Here is a 21561-nt window from a genome sequence, read left to right as displayed (position 1 = left end):
CTCTTTAATCAGTTTTTAAGCTTTAGTCAATGGATGAACACAATTATGCTGATGGAAAGTGATACACACACACACACACACATACAAAAAAAAAAAAAAAAAAAAAATCCCTGAGAAAATATTTATTTCAGTAAAATAATTTTGACCATTACAAAGTAATCAACTTCAGGCACATTAATAGCTAATGGAGTGTCAGTGAATGTTTTAAATATAATTATTGATTTACTGGTAGCTGATACAGACTATTATATCTCATAATTGAAGATGCTGTCCATTGTGCATACAATTATTCTGTGTGAGACGTAAATATAATTACTCATCTCCCTTTTCGTGGTAAAAGTAAATAATTTTCAGTTATTTACACCAAAGGTAAAGGGTAGGATGAGCACGCAGCAAGTCCACACATGTTCTTTCCCCTCTCAATGTAGAAATATCTGTATGGGGGAAAGAAATAATTAAAATAATTAAAAATAACAACACATATATAGGAAGACAACTTGGTCAAGTGTTTATATATAAACTCAATTTTACTTTTCAACCTCACAGTAGCACAACATTTAAGGAAATCTCCTTTATTTGATAAAGTCTTGCAAACAGACCCTTTAATTCCCCAGTTGGTTCCCCAGGAGTTCTTCACTATCCAGTACGGAGTTCCGTTCTCCTGAGCATAACCCACAGCAAGCACTGCGTGGTTCACCATGTCAGTAGTGTTGTGACACTTGGTGCTATAAAATAGTCATAGCATATTACAGAAATTGCCATGAACTATCACACATAAATACAGTACAAAATTATATTTATTACAGTGCTGTCAAATATATACACTGCCCTCAAAAAGTTTGGAAACACCCCAAGCAAAGTGTGGTTTTGGACAATATCAGCATAAATCATTTTTTGGTGCAAATACATTAAAGTAACTTGACATTATCATTGAAGACCAGCAATAATAATTTTCATTTTGATTATATAATAATGGCAATACACACATGTCAAAGTCAGACATGCCCCTTTGCCAGCTGTGATGCCTGCTTACTGGTTTAAACTTGGCCCAGGTTTGTAAAAGATTTTTGGGTCAGCACACCTTAATAGCTTCAACAATTGATTGCCAATTAAGTTTAGAATACAATGAACCAATCAGAACCCAGTTTAGGTCAGATAGCTGCTAATGGTGGATATTTTGATGAATCGAAAATGTATAAACTGTTTATATAATAAAATATGTTTTCATAGTTTGTGCCTTGTCAGTGGAAAATTATCACAAATTAAAAAGGATTCATGCCAATATTGTCCAAACAAAACCCACTTTTCTAGGGTTTTTCCAAACTTTGGGAGGGCAGTGTGTATATATATATACACACACACACAAACAAACACATATATTATATATTTACAAAACGTTTATGTTAGATGCAATTAATCTTGATTAATCAATTTGACAGCACTAATATTTCTTCCCTACCTGGTATATATTCCATCTTTGTAGTGCATGAAATCACTTGAAACCTCATATGCAAAGCTGACAGGGTTCAACCTGGCGACAGCATCCACCATGCCCATTTCATCATACTAATAACAGAAATGTGCAGTTAGAATGAAAACGTGCAGCTTTATTAATATGTGCACATCATGGACCATCACTTACCTTTGTGATGTTTACAACATCCTTCACAAAAGCAGCAGCCAGCTGTGGTTTGAATCTGCATTCACCATCCTACAAGCAAGTAAGAAGAAATGTTAAATCTTTATACAGTAAGGTAAAACAATAGGTAAAAGAGTAAAGTACTCACCCTAGCCGTGTAGGGGTAATCGTCTTCAGTCATGAGACCTTTGTTGTACATGATGTACTCAAAAGCTTGACTTGGGAGGCCACTAAAAAGCATGTGACAGGAGTAAAATGTCATTTTCACAGTGGAGACTTTACTCCTAAAGCCATAAAATAAAACCCAACACAATCTGTAGCTATGGCTTTTGAAATAAGAAGCTTTCATTTGTCATTTTTCGAACTCACCCGTTGCAGCCATGATTGTTGAAAGCACCTGCGCAGTCTACAAGCTGCTGCTCTGCCTTTAAAACAATGAACAACAGGAACAGGAAGAGGTTAGAGAAAATAACCTGGTCTTTTACACTACTGGTTACATGTTTTGAATAATTGTTTTCAGTCAAATATTATTATAATTTAAAAGAACTCTTTTCTAATTTAGGATGTTTTAAAATGAAATTTATTCCTGTGATGCCAATAGCTGAATTTTCAGCATCATTACTCCAGTCTTCAATGTCACATGATCCTTCAGAAATCATTCTAATATGCTGATTTGCTCAGTTATTGTCAATTATTATTGATGATCAGTTATTAATAGTTCTTATAATCAATGTTGTTGCATAATAATTTTTAATACATTTTTTTATGATTCTTTGAAAGTTCAAAAGAACAGCATTTATTTGAAATAAAAATCTTTTGTAACAATATAAATGTGTTTACTGTCATTTTTGATTAATTTAATGCATCCTTGCTAAATAAAAGTGTTCATGTTTTCTTTCTTTTTTAAAATCTTACTTAACCCAAACTTTTGAAAGGTAGTGTATCATGGTTTCCACAAAAATATTAAGTAGCAAAAATGCTGAAAATTCAGCTTTGCATCACAGGAATAAATTACATCTTGAAATATATTAAAATAGAAAACATGTATTTTAAATTGTAATAATATTTCACAATATTTCTGTTTTAACTGTATTTTTGATCGAATAAATGCAGCATTGGTGAGCATAAGAGGCTTCTTCTTTAAAAAACATGAAAACTTTCGACTGGTAGTGTATATTACAGTGGTATTACATTACTAATGTGGTGTTTTGGGGTTTGTTTGAACCTGAAGTAAAAGGGAATTAGCAGTAATTATTGCATGTTGAGCAATAAGGCATTACTAATATCTAATGATGACACTTCACTGTCACTGTTAAATTAAAATGAACATTTACATACTAGTTGTAGGAGTTTCCCTGTGGCAATAGCAGTGACGGACTCTAGACAGCCTGTGGTGGAGAAAGTCCAGCAGCTACCGCAAGGTCCCTGAAACAGTGTCACTGATTAAGAACCACCAATATTATAAGTACAGTACTACAGGATTATTAGGGCAAGATAAGCAAGTTACCTGATTCTTGACATCAGTTACATAGTGTCCTTTGGTTCTCCAGTCAATCATATCAGGATAAGGACCATTACTGCTCAGATGATTCCCTCTAGTGGCTGAGCAGTTCTGTCAGGTTATAAAAATGTTCATGAATCGTGGTACTTTCCTATTTCCTCATTGATCACGAGAGGCTGCCAAAAATAATACCTGAGGCTCTGTCAGGAGGTAGGACTTCTTAAATTCAGCAAAGGTCATGTCTGAAAACTGGTTCAGTCCCACTGGAAAGTGCAGATAAATAATTAAAAAAAAATTCATAACACTTCTGTAAGTTAGATTATATTATTCATACTTGAAAACTGGTGGTTTCCAGCATTATGGTGCTCAATCTTCTTCTTGTTTTCCAGGAATATCTGCAGCCGCTGGTAATATTCATTTATCTCATATTTTTTATTATACTGCAAATTTAAAAAGAATAAACTAAGTTACTTTTCTTCCTCTTTCTAATTTTCACTTCCTTCCTTTAGTGCCGCCTTGAATTTTTTTCGTGAGGCAGCATGAACAAACAATTACAAAACAATTGGTTCTTACCTGAGACATCCATGATTTAAAAAGATACTCATCTGTAACAAATAATAATTATATTTTTAATTTGGTAATTCACACAACAATTCAACTTTTTTTTCCCTTCACTATTCGTATTTTAATCCACATATATTTCAAATGCCATGACTATTATATAGCCTATATATCACTTTAACTATAGCCTTATACTCTGAAAGTCTGAGTAGTTATAAAAGTGTTATTTGTTTTGAAGACTATAAGCGTCAAAAGCGAAAGTACGACGCAGCGGTGCACGTACTGTACGTGAAAAAGTCAAAAGCTGGTTTAAAAATCTTACCTTCCTCAGTGTGCAAAGGCACTGCATGTACCTGACAGACAACCGCAAACAGCACCGGCAAAATCAACCTGTTCATCTTCACCCCCGCGAGCGACTCATAACACTTGCACAAGAATATGAGATCTCATCACATGAGTGCTTCAACACTCCTCCTACACGAGGGAGGGCTTCAGTTGTCCTCTGGTCTACGGGTTAAAGGTGCACTCAATATTATTTCGCTAATTAAACGTTTCGCACAAATAAATGAACAACATTTTTGAGATATATCAGTAAAATGAAGCGCACTCAGATAAAGCCGTTTTCTTATAGTTCGCTACATGGAGCGGGTCGCCCCCTCAGGAGCTGCAACGTTGACATCACATGACCAGTGTCACGCATACTAGTAAACATAAGCCAGTGATTCTATATATTTAAAAGTATCATCAAGGGCCAGTTGTTCAAAAAGTTTAATCTGGATTTGGAAATCCCATGTTTTGCTATCCAGGATCAGGTAATCCATCTTACTTTTGTGCTGGTTTTTCAAAGAAAAATTGGATTGGATCACCATGATCCAGATACACACTTTTCCAGATTACGAAATCTGGATTACCAGTGCCCTACGGAGCCCCTAAAGGGACTTGAAGATAGAACGAATATGGGTTTTGAATTAAATATAATATTTTTGTTGGATAATTACAGCTGTTTGGAGATTTTTATGGCACCAAAATCTTTTTTTACTTTACAGTTGGTTACCGAAAGGCTAAATATGTAGGTTAATGTCTACTTCTAATTTATTTAACAGTTAAACTAATCAAGAGCAAAATAATAAAATGTGTATGTATATTACATGATATAAATGTTGTATTTTTTTGACCAGTTTTACTACGTTTTCCTCTTGGAATCCACCTTGAAATCCTACCCCCTGTTGGGATCAGGATAATCCTGTTTTGTTTTTGTTTTTTTGGATCAAACTGAAGGTTGATCCAGATTAAAAGTAGAATTTGGATTTTGTGAAGTAATCTGATTTCAGAATCCTTTTTTCCTTTTGAACAACCCATTTTCAAGATTTGATCCAATCCGAAAGCCGGAATCTGATCAGATTACTTTTGAACAACTGGCCCGAAGAGATTTATGTTAAGTTTTGTCACAAATCTCTGTCCTGTTACCACATAGGCTAATTGATTACATAAATGGCCCACATTTAAACTATTTCTAAATATCTTTTATACTACATTATACATCCATAATACACATAATGGATGTGTTTGTATTGCAGCATAATACGGAAACACTGCCATTGTACAGTAAATGTGGCCAGTATTATTATACATAAGAATACACATTGATGACCCAATTTTTCAGAGAACAAAATGAGGTGCATGACAAAAAACACATACAAGGAAGCAATATCCCCCTGAGATAGAATAGATTTATTAGCAAGAGGTAATCAGGAAACATACAGTTTATTTTTCTTTCTTTTTCTTTTCTGTTCATTTCTCTTTTTCTTTTTTTTCTTTTTTTTTGTAGAAAACTGGAAATATTTCCCGAGCCGTGGAAATAAACTTAAGGGTTGAAAGATAATTCTCATACCACTGGGTATTGCTAACAGCAAAATGTTTGTTTGTATGTTTATATATCATTTATAAGAGTATGTGCACATAGATGTGTATACAGTATATATATATATATATATATATATATATATATATATATATATATATATCCTTTTAAAGTTTCTGGCTGATACAGTGTTGCATGCCTGCCACATGAGCGATTAGTGTGTTTCCAGACTGTACATAGTAAAAATACATACAAATATTCACAGAATAAGCACTACATTACTATATTCCTGCTAAGAGAATGATTATAGACAGGATTACAGTATATGCAAAACACTTTAAAGTCCTCTACCTCTAGATCATGGTTTCAAAAATCACAAATCATATAGCATTGAGTGTGTAAGCATAGGATACAACGCTTTAAAGAGGTGTGCTTTAAACTAGTACATGTTAAGAAATACATAGGGCTGCATGTACAAAATATACAGAATACTTTTCTGTGTGGCGAGTTGACAATGTTTGTACAAAAATGTTTTTTACGGTCTGTTATTTTTTTTTTCTCTTTTTTTTAGGTAAGGATGCAGAACCCTACGTCTTTATTCTAGGACTACAAAAATACCCTTTGTATGCTGCAAGCGGGAAGGTCATTCACTTTTGATCATACTCTTAAACGACAATGCATTTTACAAAGTGATATTCAGTCACGTTCCACAATCACTGGAACAGCAAGAAGAACATAGATTGTCTGTAAATGTACAATAGCTGGATAATCTGGTGTAGAAGGATAGTGTTGAACCCAGAATACCTTTTTCCCCAAAATGCTAAGAAATGTGGCTGTGAGCAACGGAAACATTACATGGGTAAACGATCACTAAACAACTAGTTTGAAAAATATAATGCCGATCTAATAGTCCTTGCTTCTTTTTGTGTAGAAATAGTCTAATTTTTGGCGGCGAAATGAACACATTTCTCATGCAAGAACAGATTAAAATTCTTTTTTGCCAATCGAAACATATAATATGTCTTTTTAATGTATTATAATTACCAAGCTATACACTGTCTGCTTTATCAAGTCATGCCAGAACTGTTCAAAAAATATCATGGCAGTTTAGGCATGTCCAACAACGGACGTTAATTATCGCAACCAATAGGTGTAAAAATGCTGGAGTTGTTTCAGCTAAGTACAGTGACATGTGCCTTGGAATATAATAGTATAACAGTATAAGAGTTTCTATATGCTTGGTTGTATACAGTAATATATCTGCTTTCCACATTGCTACATGGTATGCATATACCGTAAATTAGTTACATGCATCTATTAAAATCTCAAAATGCTCCTGCCGGCTTTTCATGTTTCATTACGGTGATGTGGATGAGCCTGATCACTTAAAGAGACAACCACACCTTAAAATAGAATGTCACTGTTGGATTAAATCCCGTTGTAAGTATTGTTAAATAATTTGCATGGGGAAAAAATATGATTCCCTAAAGAACAGAGGCTGAAATCAACAGGTAAGATCTCGGTGAAAGATCTGAAACAATTAGGCAACATTCGGTTACAACTAAAAACAAGGAACACATCCAGGAGTAATAATCATGTTACATAACAGAACACGTGGATGTATATTGTAGAGAGCGTGGTGTCTGTACATTTTGTAGACGTTAAGCAGAGCCTCTCTCAGTTGGGCACTTTAGGCTCAATTCTGAGAGAGGCTTCATACAGGCCTTCTTCATCCATTACCAAGCTTTGGTCCAGTAAATACAGTACTGCCTGGAAGACAAATGCAGTATCAGTTTCATATCGAATGTGATCCTTCAATGCAAATTACATTGTGAAAACAATTCTCAATTCAAGTGTCCTAGAATAAAAAGAAAACATTCTCGTAAATGCAACACTCTAAAAATACCTAAAGTGTGATTAAATGGCTTTGTAGAGATACCGTGATACATTTCTGCATTCTGTCTGTCTGTCTGTGGCTTTTGCAAATATCTAACCAATGGAAAGTATTAAAAAGAGCTTGTAACTAAACCTCGTAACAACATTGGATCCTCAAGCTGTCAATGAAGTGCCGCACGCAATTTGGATCATCTTTGCTTGTTTGCAATGCAAAAGTAAATGAACTGTTGGTTTGAATAAGTAAAGCGTTTTTATTACTCCAAGCTTGATTTTACAATGGTAAAATGTTAATAATATAATGACACATGCAAGATTCTGACCATGGATAAAGCCACAATACCAACTCTGACAATGCAGTGTTTAATTACTGAAAAAATATAGGGGTTTTTCCATTGCATTTTTGGAGATACAAGGTTCAAGGATACAATGATGTACAGAACAAACAACTTAACCACTAACTGTACTGTGCTAGTTCATGTTGATCATAAAACCCAATGTTTTGCCAGTACAAACCAATATAGTTCAATACCTTTGGCTGGTAATCAATCTTGTATGCCGTTTGCTGAAACTGCCTGATTTCTCGGATGATATGGGATATCTGTAAAACGAAGACAATATGATAACAAAACGCTTAGTTTCCACATGCATTAAAGAAACACATCTAAAATAGACCTACCATTCTCATTTTGGAAAAATTGACCAGGTTGTCCTCTGTGTAGTTGGGGGTCCCTTCCTCAATAAAGGCCAAGTCAGTGAGGTACATTCCCAAATATGGTACACAGGGAGGGTCACAACTAGCAGAAAAACATTAGAAAAAGAAATTAGCCGTGCCATCATGTTTTTATTGCCATATCATATTACAATAAAAAATAAATTATTAAAATAAAATATAATATATATCTGTAATATAATATATCTCATCAAATATATGGATCTGTTTTAAATTACAGCAAAAAGTAACATGTACAGCAACAAAAAACTTACTTTTTTAAGGCCTCTCTGAGGTTCTTGAACCTTCCTTCAGATGAGACCAACTTCTGCAGCTTATCAATGACTGTTTTAGTCTAATGGTTTAAACAAAACATGGTGTTAAATGTTATTCAGTGGCCAAATACACTCAGATCTAACAGCATCCATGATAATATTACAAAAGGTATTATACTCAGTTAATATCAAATCAACAACATGATGTAAGTGATTTCTGAGAAACACTGTTAAAAGTGGATCAGACCGAGCACCACAACACTCTTGTGCAACGTGTTCTCCAACCAATATGCCTATATAGGTCGTTTGTCACTTCCCTGAAATACGACCCATAGGAGCGTTTTTACTTAAGTTGCGCCCCTATTGACAACGGGACACTTTCATTTTAATGCATTGTTCCCTTTTAGTCTGCGTCATCTTTCAGGTTTTGCGTAGCTATAACAAGCTATAGCTATAGTTAGCAATATATAATAATATGCAATCATGTGATCATGCGACCATGGGTTCGATCCCAGGGAATGTGCTCATAAAGTGTATATGCACTATAAATCATTAAAGGTAGGTTTAGGGGTGGGGTACATCATTTTGGTGACAACAGTTGTAACACGATACTGTCATTATTTTTATGCCAGCTAGAGGGCGCATGACTTTAAAACGTAAATAGAGGTTGTAATAAGGTGCTTGAAAAATGACCTATGTGGTTGTTGTTGTTTTTTTTGGAGGACAGTCTGCTCTTGTGGCCAACCAGCAGTAGGGGGCGTGTCGACTAATGATGGGGGAGTGAGCAAGAGGGAGATTTGAAGAAAGACTGTGGGAACCCATAACGTCATACGACGTAGCGTCTCGTTCCCTTTTTCAGGGAACCAGGGTTACACAAGTAACCCGAGATGTTTTGCTATGATTCACAGAACCAAGATATGCTGTTGTTGTAATGTTATCTATAGTAACAGGACAGTTTTGAGTGTCATTGTTTGTCTGGAGCTGCTGGTGACTAACAACTCTTGCTTGTATATACTCTTGTGTACTGTATGTTCCTTTTTTGTTCGTTAGTTTGTTATCTTTGCTTTAATTTTTGCAAAGCATAATCTTGCTTCGCTTCAGCTGTGATAAAGAGACATCCATTTATGCATTGCATGTTCGTGCATTTTGGGGTCGAAGCAATGAAGGGAGAAGTGTGTTTGTTTGGATTGATTTCAAATATAAACAGCGTTTCTCAGAAATTGCTTACTGCACCTTTAATTGTCTGAACAGTTTAACGGTCTTAAAAAGGCCCTACTTTTCCTTTCATGCCAACTGACTTGATTCATGTTCTCACATTCTTTGTTCAATAACAAACAGCATAATCATTGCTTTTATTTTGTTGAGGTTTTATCGAGTAGTTCCTCACCTGTTTAGAAACTTTGAGCCAAGTTTTCTTCAGACGGAAGATGGAGCTGCGATTGAGGGATGAGGTGATTTCCAGCACAGCATTGTAGTTATGGAGACAGCGGCAGATATCAGCCACCGCCACCCACTTCTCTATCACTGCTACCCGTACATTCACATCCTCACAGCGCAGGATCTCTGTGGCGATCAGGTTACTGATCTTTAAAAGAGACAGAGGTATATCAGCATTGTGCGCATTATACTTCATTTGGGATCAACAAATACATTGCAAGAACTGAACATTTACACTTATCTAGAATCAGATGTACTTACATCATTGAAGTGTTTTGTCGTTTTCATGATGTAAGGTGTTTTCTCGTTTTTGTCGTTCTTCATCCATCCTTGACCAAAAAACTCCCTGTATTTGTGAGGAAAAACATTGTGTTTGATCACATTTCTAAAATCTTGATAACAAATATTTAAAGAAGCTATATGCAAGAATCTTCATGTATTAATCGCTTTTTGTATTGTCAATGTGTACAGCTTGTGTGAAACTTAAAAAACTAGACCTTCCCTGACTTCCTAGGTTGTCTACGAAAGCCTGTAGACTGATTTTTATGTCAATGACTCATGTGAATCCAAACTTTGTGATTCAAAGTTAAGCGCACTCCTGAAAGACTCTCTTCCGTTCAATGACACATTAAATTAATATTTATCCAATGTTAAGGATAATGCAAAAAAGAGCTAATCGGCACTGTAATGACAATGTGTCATGCAAAGAGATTAATTCAAACTATAGTCTCTCATACATAGCCAGATCTGTATAGTCTCTATAGTCAGATCTGCAAGTTATGTGCGCATGAGTGCGAGCACAAGAAATAAGTTGCTGGCTGCAGTTCACTTAATGGCCACCGGTGTCGATAATAACAAGGGTTTCTGAATTCTACATATAGCAACGTAATTACCATCATTCAACGTCCATTTTTGTTTTGTTTTTGCGCACAAAAAGTATCCTCGTCGCGTCATAACATTAAGGTTGAACCACTGTAGAAACGTTGACTATTTTACCAAAGTCTTTACTACTTTTCTGGACCTAATTAGCAGTAATTACGTTGCTTTCTATGGGAGATGAAAAAAATCCCTCTGGGATTTAATCAAAAATATCTTAATTTGTGTTCTGAAGATGAACCAAACTCTTATGGGTTTGGAACAACATGAGGGTGAGTAATTAATTACAGAAATTTCATTTTTGGGTGAACTTACCCTTTAAGTATAATGTAAAATCTGATCAAACAATGTAACTAAGCTTTTCTTAATAAATGCATAGTTCACCCAAAATTAAAAATCACCCTCACATCATTCATGTCAAAGCATTATGCAGAATTTAGAATCTATTGTATGACTTCAGAAGACATATATAGAAATGCAAATCATACGGTAAGAGCTGTGTGAAGATTATTCAAAGTGTATGTCCATGGAATAACAGCATACAGGTTTGGAGTAACATTAATTCATTTTTGAGTGAACTGTATTCATCTCTGTAGTTCCCTAAAGAGCAAATAAACTGAAACATAATCGCACTCACTCATAAGGTATGACTTTGAAAACAAGGTGGTCCAGCAGGGTGAGCTGCTCTGCGATCTCCAGAGCCGAATGATTCTCGAAAGGCTCTGACTTTCCTCCTTCCGCCTGCATCACAAAACAATTAGTTAAATAATAATGAACTAAAAGCTGAATAATGAATTTCTGCACAGTTTATACAACTTTGTAAATGGTGAAACCTTCTAAACCAAAACCACTGGAAATACACTACACTACCGCAAAATGGAAATGCCTACACAAAATATCTAAAAACGAATAAATTGTCATTCATATATTGCACAAAAGCAACAAGAACAACTAATATAAAACAAAAACGACAGGGTTTTTATGCAGTGCTAAAATTTGCGCACTCACGAATCCTAGTATAACAAACAAAGTGTAGACATTATGAAAGATTCATTGTTCATTCATTCATTGTTTTATAACAAAGCTTTGTGAGATTGCGAAGAACTGAGACGTCAGCTTTTTAGTCATTATAAAGCGAGTGCTCTTTGCGCGCATTCTGCCATACCAAACTATGCACACAGCAGCTTGCTTTTTGGTTAAAACTAACTGTGGTTTGTGAATGTTGATGCTTTAATATCAAATATTTTATCAGGAGCATTTATGCTGGGATGTTATGGCAACACATAACTTAATATTTCATGTAAATTTCATGGATGTACTGACAAAAATCTAAATAGGCTACTTTAATGCAGGATGTTGCGGGCGGGAGCGGAACAAGATAACATTATTTTGCAGGAGCGGGAAAGAATCCTGCGGGAGCAGGTGGGTCTCTAGTCTGGTCTGGAGTCAGAAAGATTTTTTTTAACAAATAAATAGTTTCATTCAGCAAAGATCCATTAAATTGATCAAAAGTAACCATAAATATATTAATAATGTTATGTTTCAAATAAATCCTGTTCTATTCTTTAAAGAATCATCTGCACATCTGTTTTCAACATTGATAATGTTAAGAAAAAATTTTGAGCATCAAATCAGCATATTAGAATGATTTCTGAAGGATCATGTGACAGATGACTGAAGTAATGATGCTGAAAATTCAGCTTTTGCCAATAAATAACATTTGTAGCAATAACAGTAAATTATGCATAATTACAAGTAACTAACCCTAAACCTAACCCTAACTGTAAGTACATGTAGTTAATTAATAGCACTCAGTACTTATTTGAGTAAGTACAATGTAATTACGGCACTGTATAATAAAGTGTAACCCATTTTTAAAATATATTAAAATAGAAGAAAAATTATATATTTCATGCAGCCTTGGTGAGCATAAGATACAGTACTTCTTTCCAAAAAAATTAAAATAATTTTCGAATCCAAACATTTGAACAGTAATGTAAATACATTATGTTGAAACAATAAAGCTCTGATTGTTTTAGCAGTGAAAGACTTAATAATGTTATATATGTTAATATTAAATAATTTAAAGGATGATCCAGAATCACCCCACTCACCATCTGCAGCACCTCCTCCAGACAGATCTGATTGTCACCAGGATCCTCCTGTGTCAATGTCCTGTCAGAAAAAAAAAAAATGGATGCTTTACACAGGAAACCACTGACTGACTGACATGCACAAAATGTTATCAGATGACAGATGTGGCACACAAAAGCTATTGCAACACACTCATACAAATGATTATTATTATTTATTTATTTATTTTGGCATTTGTCTGCATTTATCTAACCCTACATATGATCATTGCATCAGTCAGGGTGTAGGCAGACTCTGTTCACCTTATGATGTTGGCTGCAGCTTTCCTTTCCTGGGTCAGAAGTTCAGGATCATGCATCACCTCCTCCAGGAAACTAATCACCTTCATTTTCAGTTCAGTGTTGGTTTCAAAGTCCTGCACACACAATACACAGTCATGCAAACACAAATGCAAGGCGCTCCACACTATGTAGAAAGTTCTTTCAATAGATTATTATTTTTTTAAATGCTGTTTATATTTGAGCATGTTTTAAAGGGGTCATATGATGCTATTTTAAAAGTTCATTATTTTGTTTATAGGGTGCGATCGAGGCGTTTTAGGCAGGTCTGGATCAGTGTTTTCTGATAGATAGAATAATTCCCTTTGTGGGAGACTGTGAACTTTGCAGATCGTATACATGCACAAACAGATACATTACACAATAAAAGAAAAGGAAAACATTAAGAAGCATTACATGACCCATTTAAAATTTTATCATGTTTCTCGATCTCATCAAAAAAATCATTTTGGACATTTTTTACCACATTTTGTTTCTATTTAGCCACTTCTTAGTATATTATTATAATGTGTACTCAATCTCACCTGCGAGTGTTTGGACACCCAGTGCCTGAGGACATTGAGAACTCTGTTAGTTGCTGCTCGACGAATCACAAACTCCTTATCTCCGTTCCTCTGATCCGTGGGGAACCCTGATAACCAATCAAAATTCACATTAATCCCTTTTCTGCCAGGCAACAAATAATCACAACCTATGAGAGATTGAAACAGATTGGTGAATGCTACCTGTGCTTGCCAGAGACATGCGGCGGTACTTCTCCTTGGTTGGCGTGCCCTCGTTGGCACCAGCAGTGGCAATGGCAAAGGCAGAAGCGGCAGACAAGGCGCTACGGTTGTTATCCAGCTCCCGGCAGGACGACATCACCATGCCATTATTGTATGAGAACAGAGAGAATTCTGCCCAGAGAGAAAGACAAGTAACACACACGATTGTTAAATGCATGTTTGGAGGTTAATTGCTATGGAAGCTTGTTTCCGTCATGAAATAACAAATAAAAAAGGTATTTTTTATATATCCCTGACACAGCAGGAACCAATCAACTGTGCCCGAATGATGTGTTTACAAGCACCTATCAGTCCATCTAGAGTTTCATGACAGAACTTTGTATTTTATATCTCGCAATTCTGAGAAAAAAGGTCAGAATTGTTGGATTTAAGAGCTACAGAGTTGTGAGATCTAAACTGGCAACTGCGAGAAAAAAGTCAGAATTGTGAGATAAAGAATGCAATTGCGAGTTTATATCTTTTTTTTTCTCTGAATTGTGGCATATACAATTGGAATTGTCTGAATTGTGAGATATAAACTCAAGATTTCTCGAGAATTCTGGCTTTTTTCTCGCAACTGCGAGTTTATCTCACAATTCTAACTTTTTTTCTTAGAATTGCAAGATATAAACTCACAATTGTGACTTATAAAGTCAGAATTGCATGATATAAACTCGCAATTGCAAGAAAAAACTGACTTTAACACAATTCTGAATTTATAACTCATGCAATTCAGACTATATCATGCAATTCTGACTTTATAACTTGCAATTGCAAGTTTAAATCTCACAATTCTGACTTTTTTTCTCAGAATTGGGAGATATAAACTCGCAAGTTTATATCACGCAATTCTGTCTTTTAAGACGCAATTGCGAGTTTATATCATGCAATTCTTACTTTATAACTCGCTTTTGTGTTTATATCTCACAATTCTGAGAAAAAAAGTCAGAATTGCATATTATACAGTCAGAATAAAAACTCACAATTGCAAGAAAAAAGTCAGAATTGTGAGATAAAAAGTCGCAATTACCTTTTTTATTTTTTATTTAGTGGCGGAAACAAGCTTCCATAATCCGTCCATAGCCAAAAACTAAAAGGTCCAAACAAATATTAAGTAAAAGTGGAGTTACTGTGTTTCAGAGTGCTTCCCCTTTAAGGATACAGCAGGTGTAAAATAAGACAAGATGGACTCATGCAGAAATAATGGAGGCAGTGACATTATCTCCACAATGGATAAGCCTCCGATGATGACATATGAAAATGTCACAAACATCTATACTGCACCCAACGACTGTTAAATAAAAACGACTCTGGTCAGAAAGACCAAAATAAGCACTTATCTCCATACTATTAGTTTTGTACTTGCAAGCACTTTCCACAGGCAAATGCATCATGTTATCATAAAAAAATAAATAAATAAATAAATAAAAAGTATTTTTGGAGCATAAGAGTGATGATGCTGAAATGATGTAGCGCATCGAAGCATCCAGTAGGTGGCGGTGCAAAGCGTAAAATCACAGACTGCGGATCAATCAAGACAATAGGCTGGGCTCTGGTTCTCAAGATGGTTGAGACTAAAAATAGCTCATCATTTCACTAAGATGAATGTCTCAAATACACTCTCAGAGAATAACAAAAGCAACGTTTTAAAGAAAACAAGTTTGTTGTTGCACGCTGCAGCAAAGGCTTAAAAAATACCTAAAGGTAACCAAAACATGCTTTAATCTTCTACTGCCACAAAGCTTGACGGAAATACCGCGTCACGCATATGAAACAATAAGGTCATTGTTGACCTTTGAACCCCTGTAGAAGTTAGTTTTAAAAGCAAGGAGATGGCGTTGTTGCAGTGCATCGACTGCACCGGGGTGGCAGAGAGAATGCACGCTAATGGTTGCTATGGCACAAGTTTTCCAAACACCTACTCACGCCTCCTTTGGCGTTTCCCTGAGCTTTTTTTTTTTTTAAACCTACAGAATTAATGAGATTTTGCATGAATCGTGTCTTCCATGTCTGTCCTAAGAATCACTTTTACAGATACAGCGTGTACTTTAAAACAGCAAGTGTGAACAAAAACAAACAACATCTCACATACAAAAATACTAAAGGACCTTAAAGTTATAGTTAAATCAAGCAGCGCATACCTTTAAAAGAAAAATCTAATGTTACTGGACTATTGAATTAAACACTCCGTTTCTCAAAACAGCTAGTCTGCCATTTTGAGCCATTGATAAATGCAACATTTGGCTGGTCTGAAGGGTGCAGGTGGCTTGTCAGCATGAGATGCAGGTGCTCTGGTTTTCATGTCAGTGAGCGATAACAACATGGCAGGGAAGTCTAGGACAGAGTGTCTTCTACCTGAGGAGTTTTTGCATTTGACGTTTTTGGGAGTGGTGGGTGATTTGGTGGGCGATACTTCAGCCTCTGCCTCGTCACTCTGGGTCTGGTCGTTGTCGTTTTCCTCCCTCACTGAAATATCTAGAAAAAAATCAGTCATAGGCATTTACGGCTATCTATATGCATAACATATCGACCACATGAAAGAACACAAAGCAACCATATTATATCAGTTTGGAGTGTGGAGACCCGTTTACACTAGTGCGTTTTTGTTTTAAAACATAGGTTTTGCTACGCTTACGCCTGTCGTTTACACTACTCCGGCGTTTTCAACCCTCAAGAACAGAGACTTTCGAAAATGCTGCAGAGACCGTTTTAGTTTGAAAACACTGGGGTTGTGTTTCAGTGTAAACTAACTAAGACGGAGACTTTTGAAAACTATGGCGTGGCTGCCCACATTCGCTCTGCATATCCTTGACAACCGTGTAACAATAACATGGAGACTGAACTGCAATATTTGCTTGCTTTGTTGTCATTTTTTCAGCCATTGTGCAGTTAGAGTTTTTAAAACTACAGCTACCTACATGCGCAACTGTTTATCCAGACGCCCAGTGTGCACGAACGGTCATGTGACAAGTGTTTACGGTCATGTAGTGTAGACGGAGATCGTTTCTGAAACGCTGTAGAAGCGCCAGTGTAGATGAGGATTGTTTTCATTTTAAAACGCCTGTATGTCAAAATTACTGGTACTTCAGTATCAATTGATACTAAAAATAAAAATGTAACAATACCATCAGGTTTATTATCGTTAACTAAAACTTAAACCATAAAAAACATGTTCATTACTTGTAGTAAAATAAGTTAAATTAAATACAATATTTAAAAAATAATTTTCAGCTAGTTAAGGCAACATTTCTAATTTTTGTTTAGTTTAAGTTTGAGTAATAAAATAAACTAAATAAAAACTAAAATAAAAATAATGAATAAATATTAAATAAAAAATATATAGACATATTTAAAAAAGAAAGAAAAACTAATAAAAATGGCAAAAACACAACAAAATTACTGACAATGGAAAGAGAAAATATCTTATTGAAAATATTAACAAAAAATTATAATATCAATGATATTAAAATAACACTGCCAAGTATTTGTTACTTGAGGGTAGATGTCAATTTAGTTTCATATTTATAATAAATTAGTATAAAACTATGGCATGTACCGTTTTTACATTTTTTTTTTTATTTTAATTTACATGTAACAATATGTATATTATTATTTTTTTTAAATAAGCCACTGTGTTATTAGTTTATGCTGTTTTCTACGGAAGAGGATTAGGGCCAAGCAATAATAAAAAAATAAAACCATCTCGAGATTAAAGTTGTTAAATTTCGAGAAAAAAGTCGAGATAAAATGTTGAAATTAAACTCGTTAAATTGCGAGAAAAAACTCATTAAATTCTGAGAAAAAAAGTCGATATAAAATGTTGAGAATAAATTATGACTTTATTTTCAACATTTTATCTTGACTTTTTTCTCGAAATTTAACGAGTTTTTTCTCATAATTTAACAAATTTTTTCTCGTAATTTTACATTTTTTTTTCTCGTAATTTAATGACTTTATTCTCAACATTTTATCTCGACTTTTTTCTCGAAATTTAACAACTTTAATCTCGAGATGGTTTTAATTTTTTATTATTGCTTGGCCCTAATCCTCTTCCGTAGTTATCGAAATTAATGTTGAGAATTTTTTTTTTCTGGTACTGGTATTGACTACTAATATTTTGGTGTTAACAGTGAATTTGCAGTGTGACCTCACCCTGTTTGCATGGCGAACTCTCATCAGACTTGTCCGTCTTGCCCTCGCCTTCGTCGGGAATCTTGCTGGAGATGGGGCTGGACACGTAGAGCTTGTTGATGTCCAGAGTAGTCTTGCTGAAAGGGGACATGGATGAGTACATGCTTGCATAGCCATTGGAGGAACAGCTAAGGGCAGCCAGGTCCAGAGCCTTCCCACCGGTGATGATGGGGATGTTTAGGGACAGTTTGCGGCGGCGGTTAGGGGACGAGGTCTTGGTGATGGCCAGCGGGGGTGGGGAGGAGAACTTGCGGCTGGCACGGGGCGACTTAGGAGGCTCTCCGTAGAGGAGCTTGTTGTTCTGGCTGCTCGCGAAAAACAGCTCCAGGGATCTATGTGTCAAAAAGATCAGGTTGATTTAGTGACCATGTTGTCTTGATTTAAACCTCTTGAGGGTGTCACACACGGACATGCGATTTAAGATAAGGAATTTTAATTCAATTTAATGTTTTGAAAGAAATTAAAACTTTTATTTGAGTTAAATTGATCAAAAGTGAAAGTAAAGACATTTATAATGTTACAAAATAATTCTATTTCAAATAAATGCTGTTCTTTTGAACTTTCTATTTAAAAAAAAATTAAGCAGCACAACTGTTTTCAACATTAAAGGGGTACTTCGCCACAGAAAAATTGGGGTATCAATAAAACTTGGCTGCTTATATAGTAGAAAGTCTTTTTTTGGGGGAAAACTTCAACACCCATAATGCACTGGGCATGTTGTCATCCAAGGCCACTCCCACCAGTTAGCAATGGATACACTTACCAGAGTCAAATACCACCTTGCTTTAGTAGGAAATACCGCCTAGTAAACTTTTAGTCATAATGCTGTTGATATGTATTGTCCCCGGGTGCAAGATTTCAAAGAGTAAACGTTTAGCGGAAGTGAGTTACTTTCTGTTTCCAGTGAAGGATCCAGCACATTGTAGGCAGTGGCTAAAGGCTGCAAAGAATTGTATATATGGATAGAACAGAGAAAACCTGAAAAACCTTTGTGTTTGTAGTCAACATTTCAAAATGGATGACTACAAACACAGTGTTTTAGGCCAAACGGAAGGGAAAAACTGAAAGAAACTGGCTTTTTACAGGAAAGCCCTGGAGCTGTCAAGTATTTTGCTGACAAACGTGAATTTCTTGGTCCAGGTAACACGGAGAACGAGTAAACATTGTTAATTTACATATACTACCAACATTGTTACAATACAAAGCAGGTTGAAAATCGGTGAAGTTAAACTTTAATAATAATAAGAAATGTTTCATGAGCACCATATCAGCATATTAGAATGATTTCTGAAGGATCATGTGACATTGAAGACTGGAGTAATAATGCTGAAAATTCAGCTTTGCCATTTTAACAGCCATTTAAAATCTATCAAAATAGAAAACAGTTATTTTAATATGTCACAATATTACTGTTTTTACTGTTTTTTCTGAGCAAATAAATGGACCCTTGGTGTGCATAAGTGATGTTACTGACCCCAAACTTTTGAACAGTAGCGTAATTTTTTTCATGTTAAAATACTTTCTCATATCGCAGCTTAATGTGCAGAGACAACTATAAGAAATTCCCTGAAATAAAATAATAATTGAATAATAATAGAAAAATATCACAAAAACTTAAAATGATACTAAATAAATATAAAACTAAAATATTTTTTTTATGCAGAAACACATGCTCATTAAATACAAATGACAAAAGTGGCTGTCTCAAGACACTAAAGTCAAGTGACTAAATGATTTGCTCAGATGATTGGTTGAGTGAATTATTACTCATTTTAAATGAACCTCACAAAGCTGATTGTTTAAAGCTCAATCAATGCTTTTAGTTTGGGGGCGGGGATAACTGTCTAATTGACCAATGAGAACCTGTATGAAAACATGATTTTCAGTTTGATGTCACTACATTCTAAAAAATGGTTGGTTAAAAACAACCCAAGTTGGGTTGAAAATGGACAAACCCAGCGATTAGGTTGCTTTAACCCAGTGGTTGGGTTAAATGTTTGACCCAACATGCTGGGCAGTTTTATTTAACCCAATAATTGTTTAAAAATTACCATATGGCTGGCATAAAATGAACCCAAAATAGGTTGGAAATTAAAAATCAGAGACATAATTACTAGAGGCAACAATAATAATCAAAAGGTGAACATTTATTAATAAGCAATTTAATAAATGTTTATTGTTTAATTATTATTCATTAAACTTATTAATAAAATGTTCATTTATTAAACATATGTTAAGCATTTTAAGTTTAGGTCATTTTAAGCAAGCAATACAGTCATTTTTAAACAATAGTTAAGTTAAATAAAACTACCCAGCAGGTTGGGCAAACATTTAACCCAACCACTGGGTCCATTTTCAACCCAACTTGGGTTGTTTTTAACCCAGCATTTTTTAGAGTGTACAGTCCCAGAAATGACACGCTTCACCTTTAAATAAGCACAGATTCAGAAAACAACCATCGGTACATCACTAGCCTACAAAAAAAACAACAGTTACGTATTTGCCTCTCGTTGCAGCTCATGATTTAGCGGATAATGGCTTCCCAATGCTGCGTGGTGTGCTCAGGGTATATGCGCTGACAGAGAAAAGCGTCTCTGAGGAGCATAAACAGCCTACTCTTCACATCTCTCTATAAGGTTGGAGAGTGTTGCAGAGAAGCTTTCCCACACATCGAGCCACCCCTACACGTCATGCCTGCACAGAAATAGCCCCTCTTATGACAGTCTGGGTGACCGTTGAAGCTGAGGCAGGGCAGCTGAGCGGGGGAGGTCTGGGGAGGCATCACAGCCATGCAGTCTGCCCAGGGGAGAGTGGGTGCTACAGGCTGTGGGTGTGTGGGAGGTCCCCGGCTCTTACCGATTTGCCTGGATCTCCGTCTCCGGAGCCAACAGAAGGAGGAGACGCAGAAAGCAAGACAGAGAGACGAAAATAAAGCACGCACACAAGAGAGAGAGAGAGAAAGAGAGAGAGGCTGCAAAACGTGCACACTAAATATTTCATCTCGCAGATGCGGCACGGGTGGAGGGTGGGGTCCTGCAGCAGAGTGGCCGGTTGCTAAGGTGATGGCGACAAGAGCCCCGCTGAGATGCTTCAGTCAGGCAGGCTTGCGGGCGATGAAGCAGGGCCCAATTACTGCTGTTTCCAGCAGAACACACACATACATAGAGCAGGGCGACACACATTAGTGTGACCTCTCGCAAGCCTTTAGCAACTCCAGCACATCTCACTCCCTTCCCCTTTGGCTTTCTCTCCATCTCGCTCTCTTTTATCTCGTTTTATCCCACACGCACGCAGACGCTCACTCGCTCTCACTATAGGGTGACAAACACTGGTGTGACCTCTCTCCTGTCTCACTGAAACATTTTTCTGCTCATTCTCTCTCACACAAGAACACATACACAGCAAAGTAAAGGCCCACT

The 21561-nt window shown here is 35.8% G+C and overlaps 2 protein-coding genes across 2 annotated transcripts in view; both read right to left on the bottom strand.

Moving 5' to 3' along the window:
- Positions 1-99: 99 nt before the first annotated feature.
- Positions 100-4172, bottom strand: ctsh (cathepsin H). Its single transcript, XM_067390486.1, has 12 exons — positions 4024-4172; positions 3714-3745; positions 3475-3580; positions 3333-3403; positions 3147-3251; positions 2978-3064; positions 2009-2064; positions 1788-1869; positions 1643-1711; positions 1460-1566; positions 600-725; positions 100-434 (listed from the first exon to the last, which is right to left on the bottom strand). The coding sequence occupies exons 1-12, from the start codon at positions 4097-4099 to the stop codon at positions 359-361; spliced, it is 993 nt and encodes a 330-aa protein (XP_067246587.1). The 5' UTR covers positions 4100-4172; the 3' UTR covers positions 100-358.
- A 1248-nt stretch (positions 4173-5420) lies between these two features.
- The window catches only part of rasgrf1 (Ras protein specific guanine nucleotide releasing factor 1), a 53047-nt gene continuing 36906 nt past the window's right edge, over positions 5421-21561 (bottom strand). The window contains exons 15-27 of the mRNA XM_067389343.1: positions 18104-18474; positions 16307-16426; positions 13913-14083; positions 13712-13818; positions 13152-13264; positions 12870-12930; positions 11393-11496; positions 10141-10225; positions 9830-10027; positions 8443-8522; positions 8135-8252; positions 7988-8056; positions 5421-7332 (exon numbers count right to left, since the gene is read on the bottom strand). Coding sequence (XP_067245444.1) covers positions 7240-7332; positions 7988-8056; positions 8135-8252; positions 8443-8522; positions 9830-10027; positions 10141-10225; positions 11393-11496; positions 12870-12930; positions 13152-13264; positions 13712-13818; positions 13913-14083; positions 16307-16426; positions 18104-18474 — 1690 coding nt within the window. The 3' untranslated portion in view covers positions 5421-7239. The remainder of the gene's footprint in view (positions 7333-7987; positions 8057-8134; positions 8253-8442; positions 8523-9829; positions 10028-10140; positions 10226-11392; positions 11497-12869; positions 12931-13151; positions 13265-13711; positions 13819-13912; positions 14084-16306; positions 16427-18103; positions 18475-21561) is intronic.

The sequence above is a fragment of the Chanodichthys erythropterus genome, chromosome 7, assembly GCF_024489055.1.
Source record: "Chanodichthys erythropterus isolate Z2021 chromosome 7, ASM2448905v1, whole genome shotgun sequence".
Taxonomy (NCBI): Eukaryota; Metazoa; Chordata; class Actinopteri; order Cypriniformes; family Xenocyprididae; genus Chanodichthys; species Chanodichthys erythropterus.
Note: the sequence above shows the minus strand (reverse complement) of the source record. Positions and strands in the feature narration are given on the sequence as shown.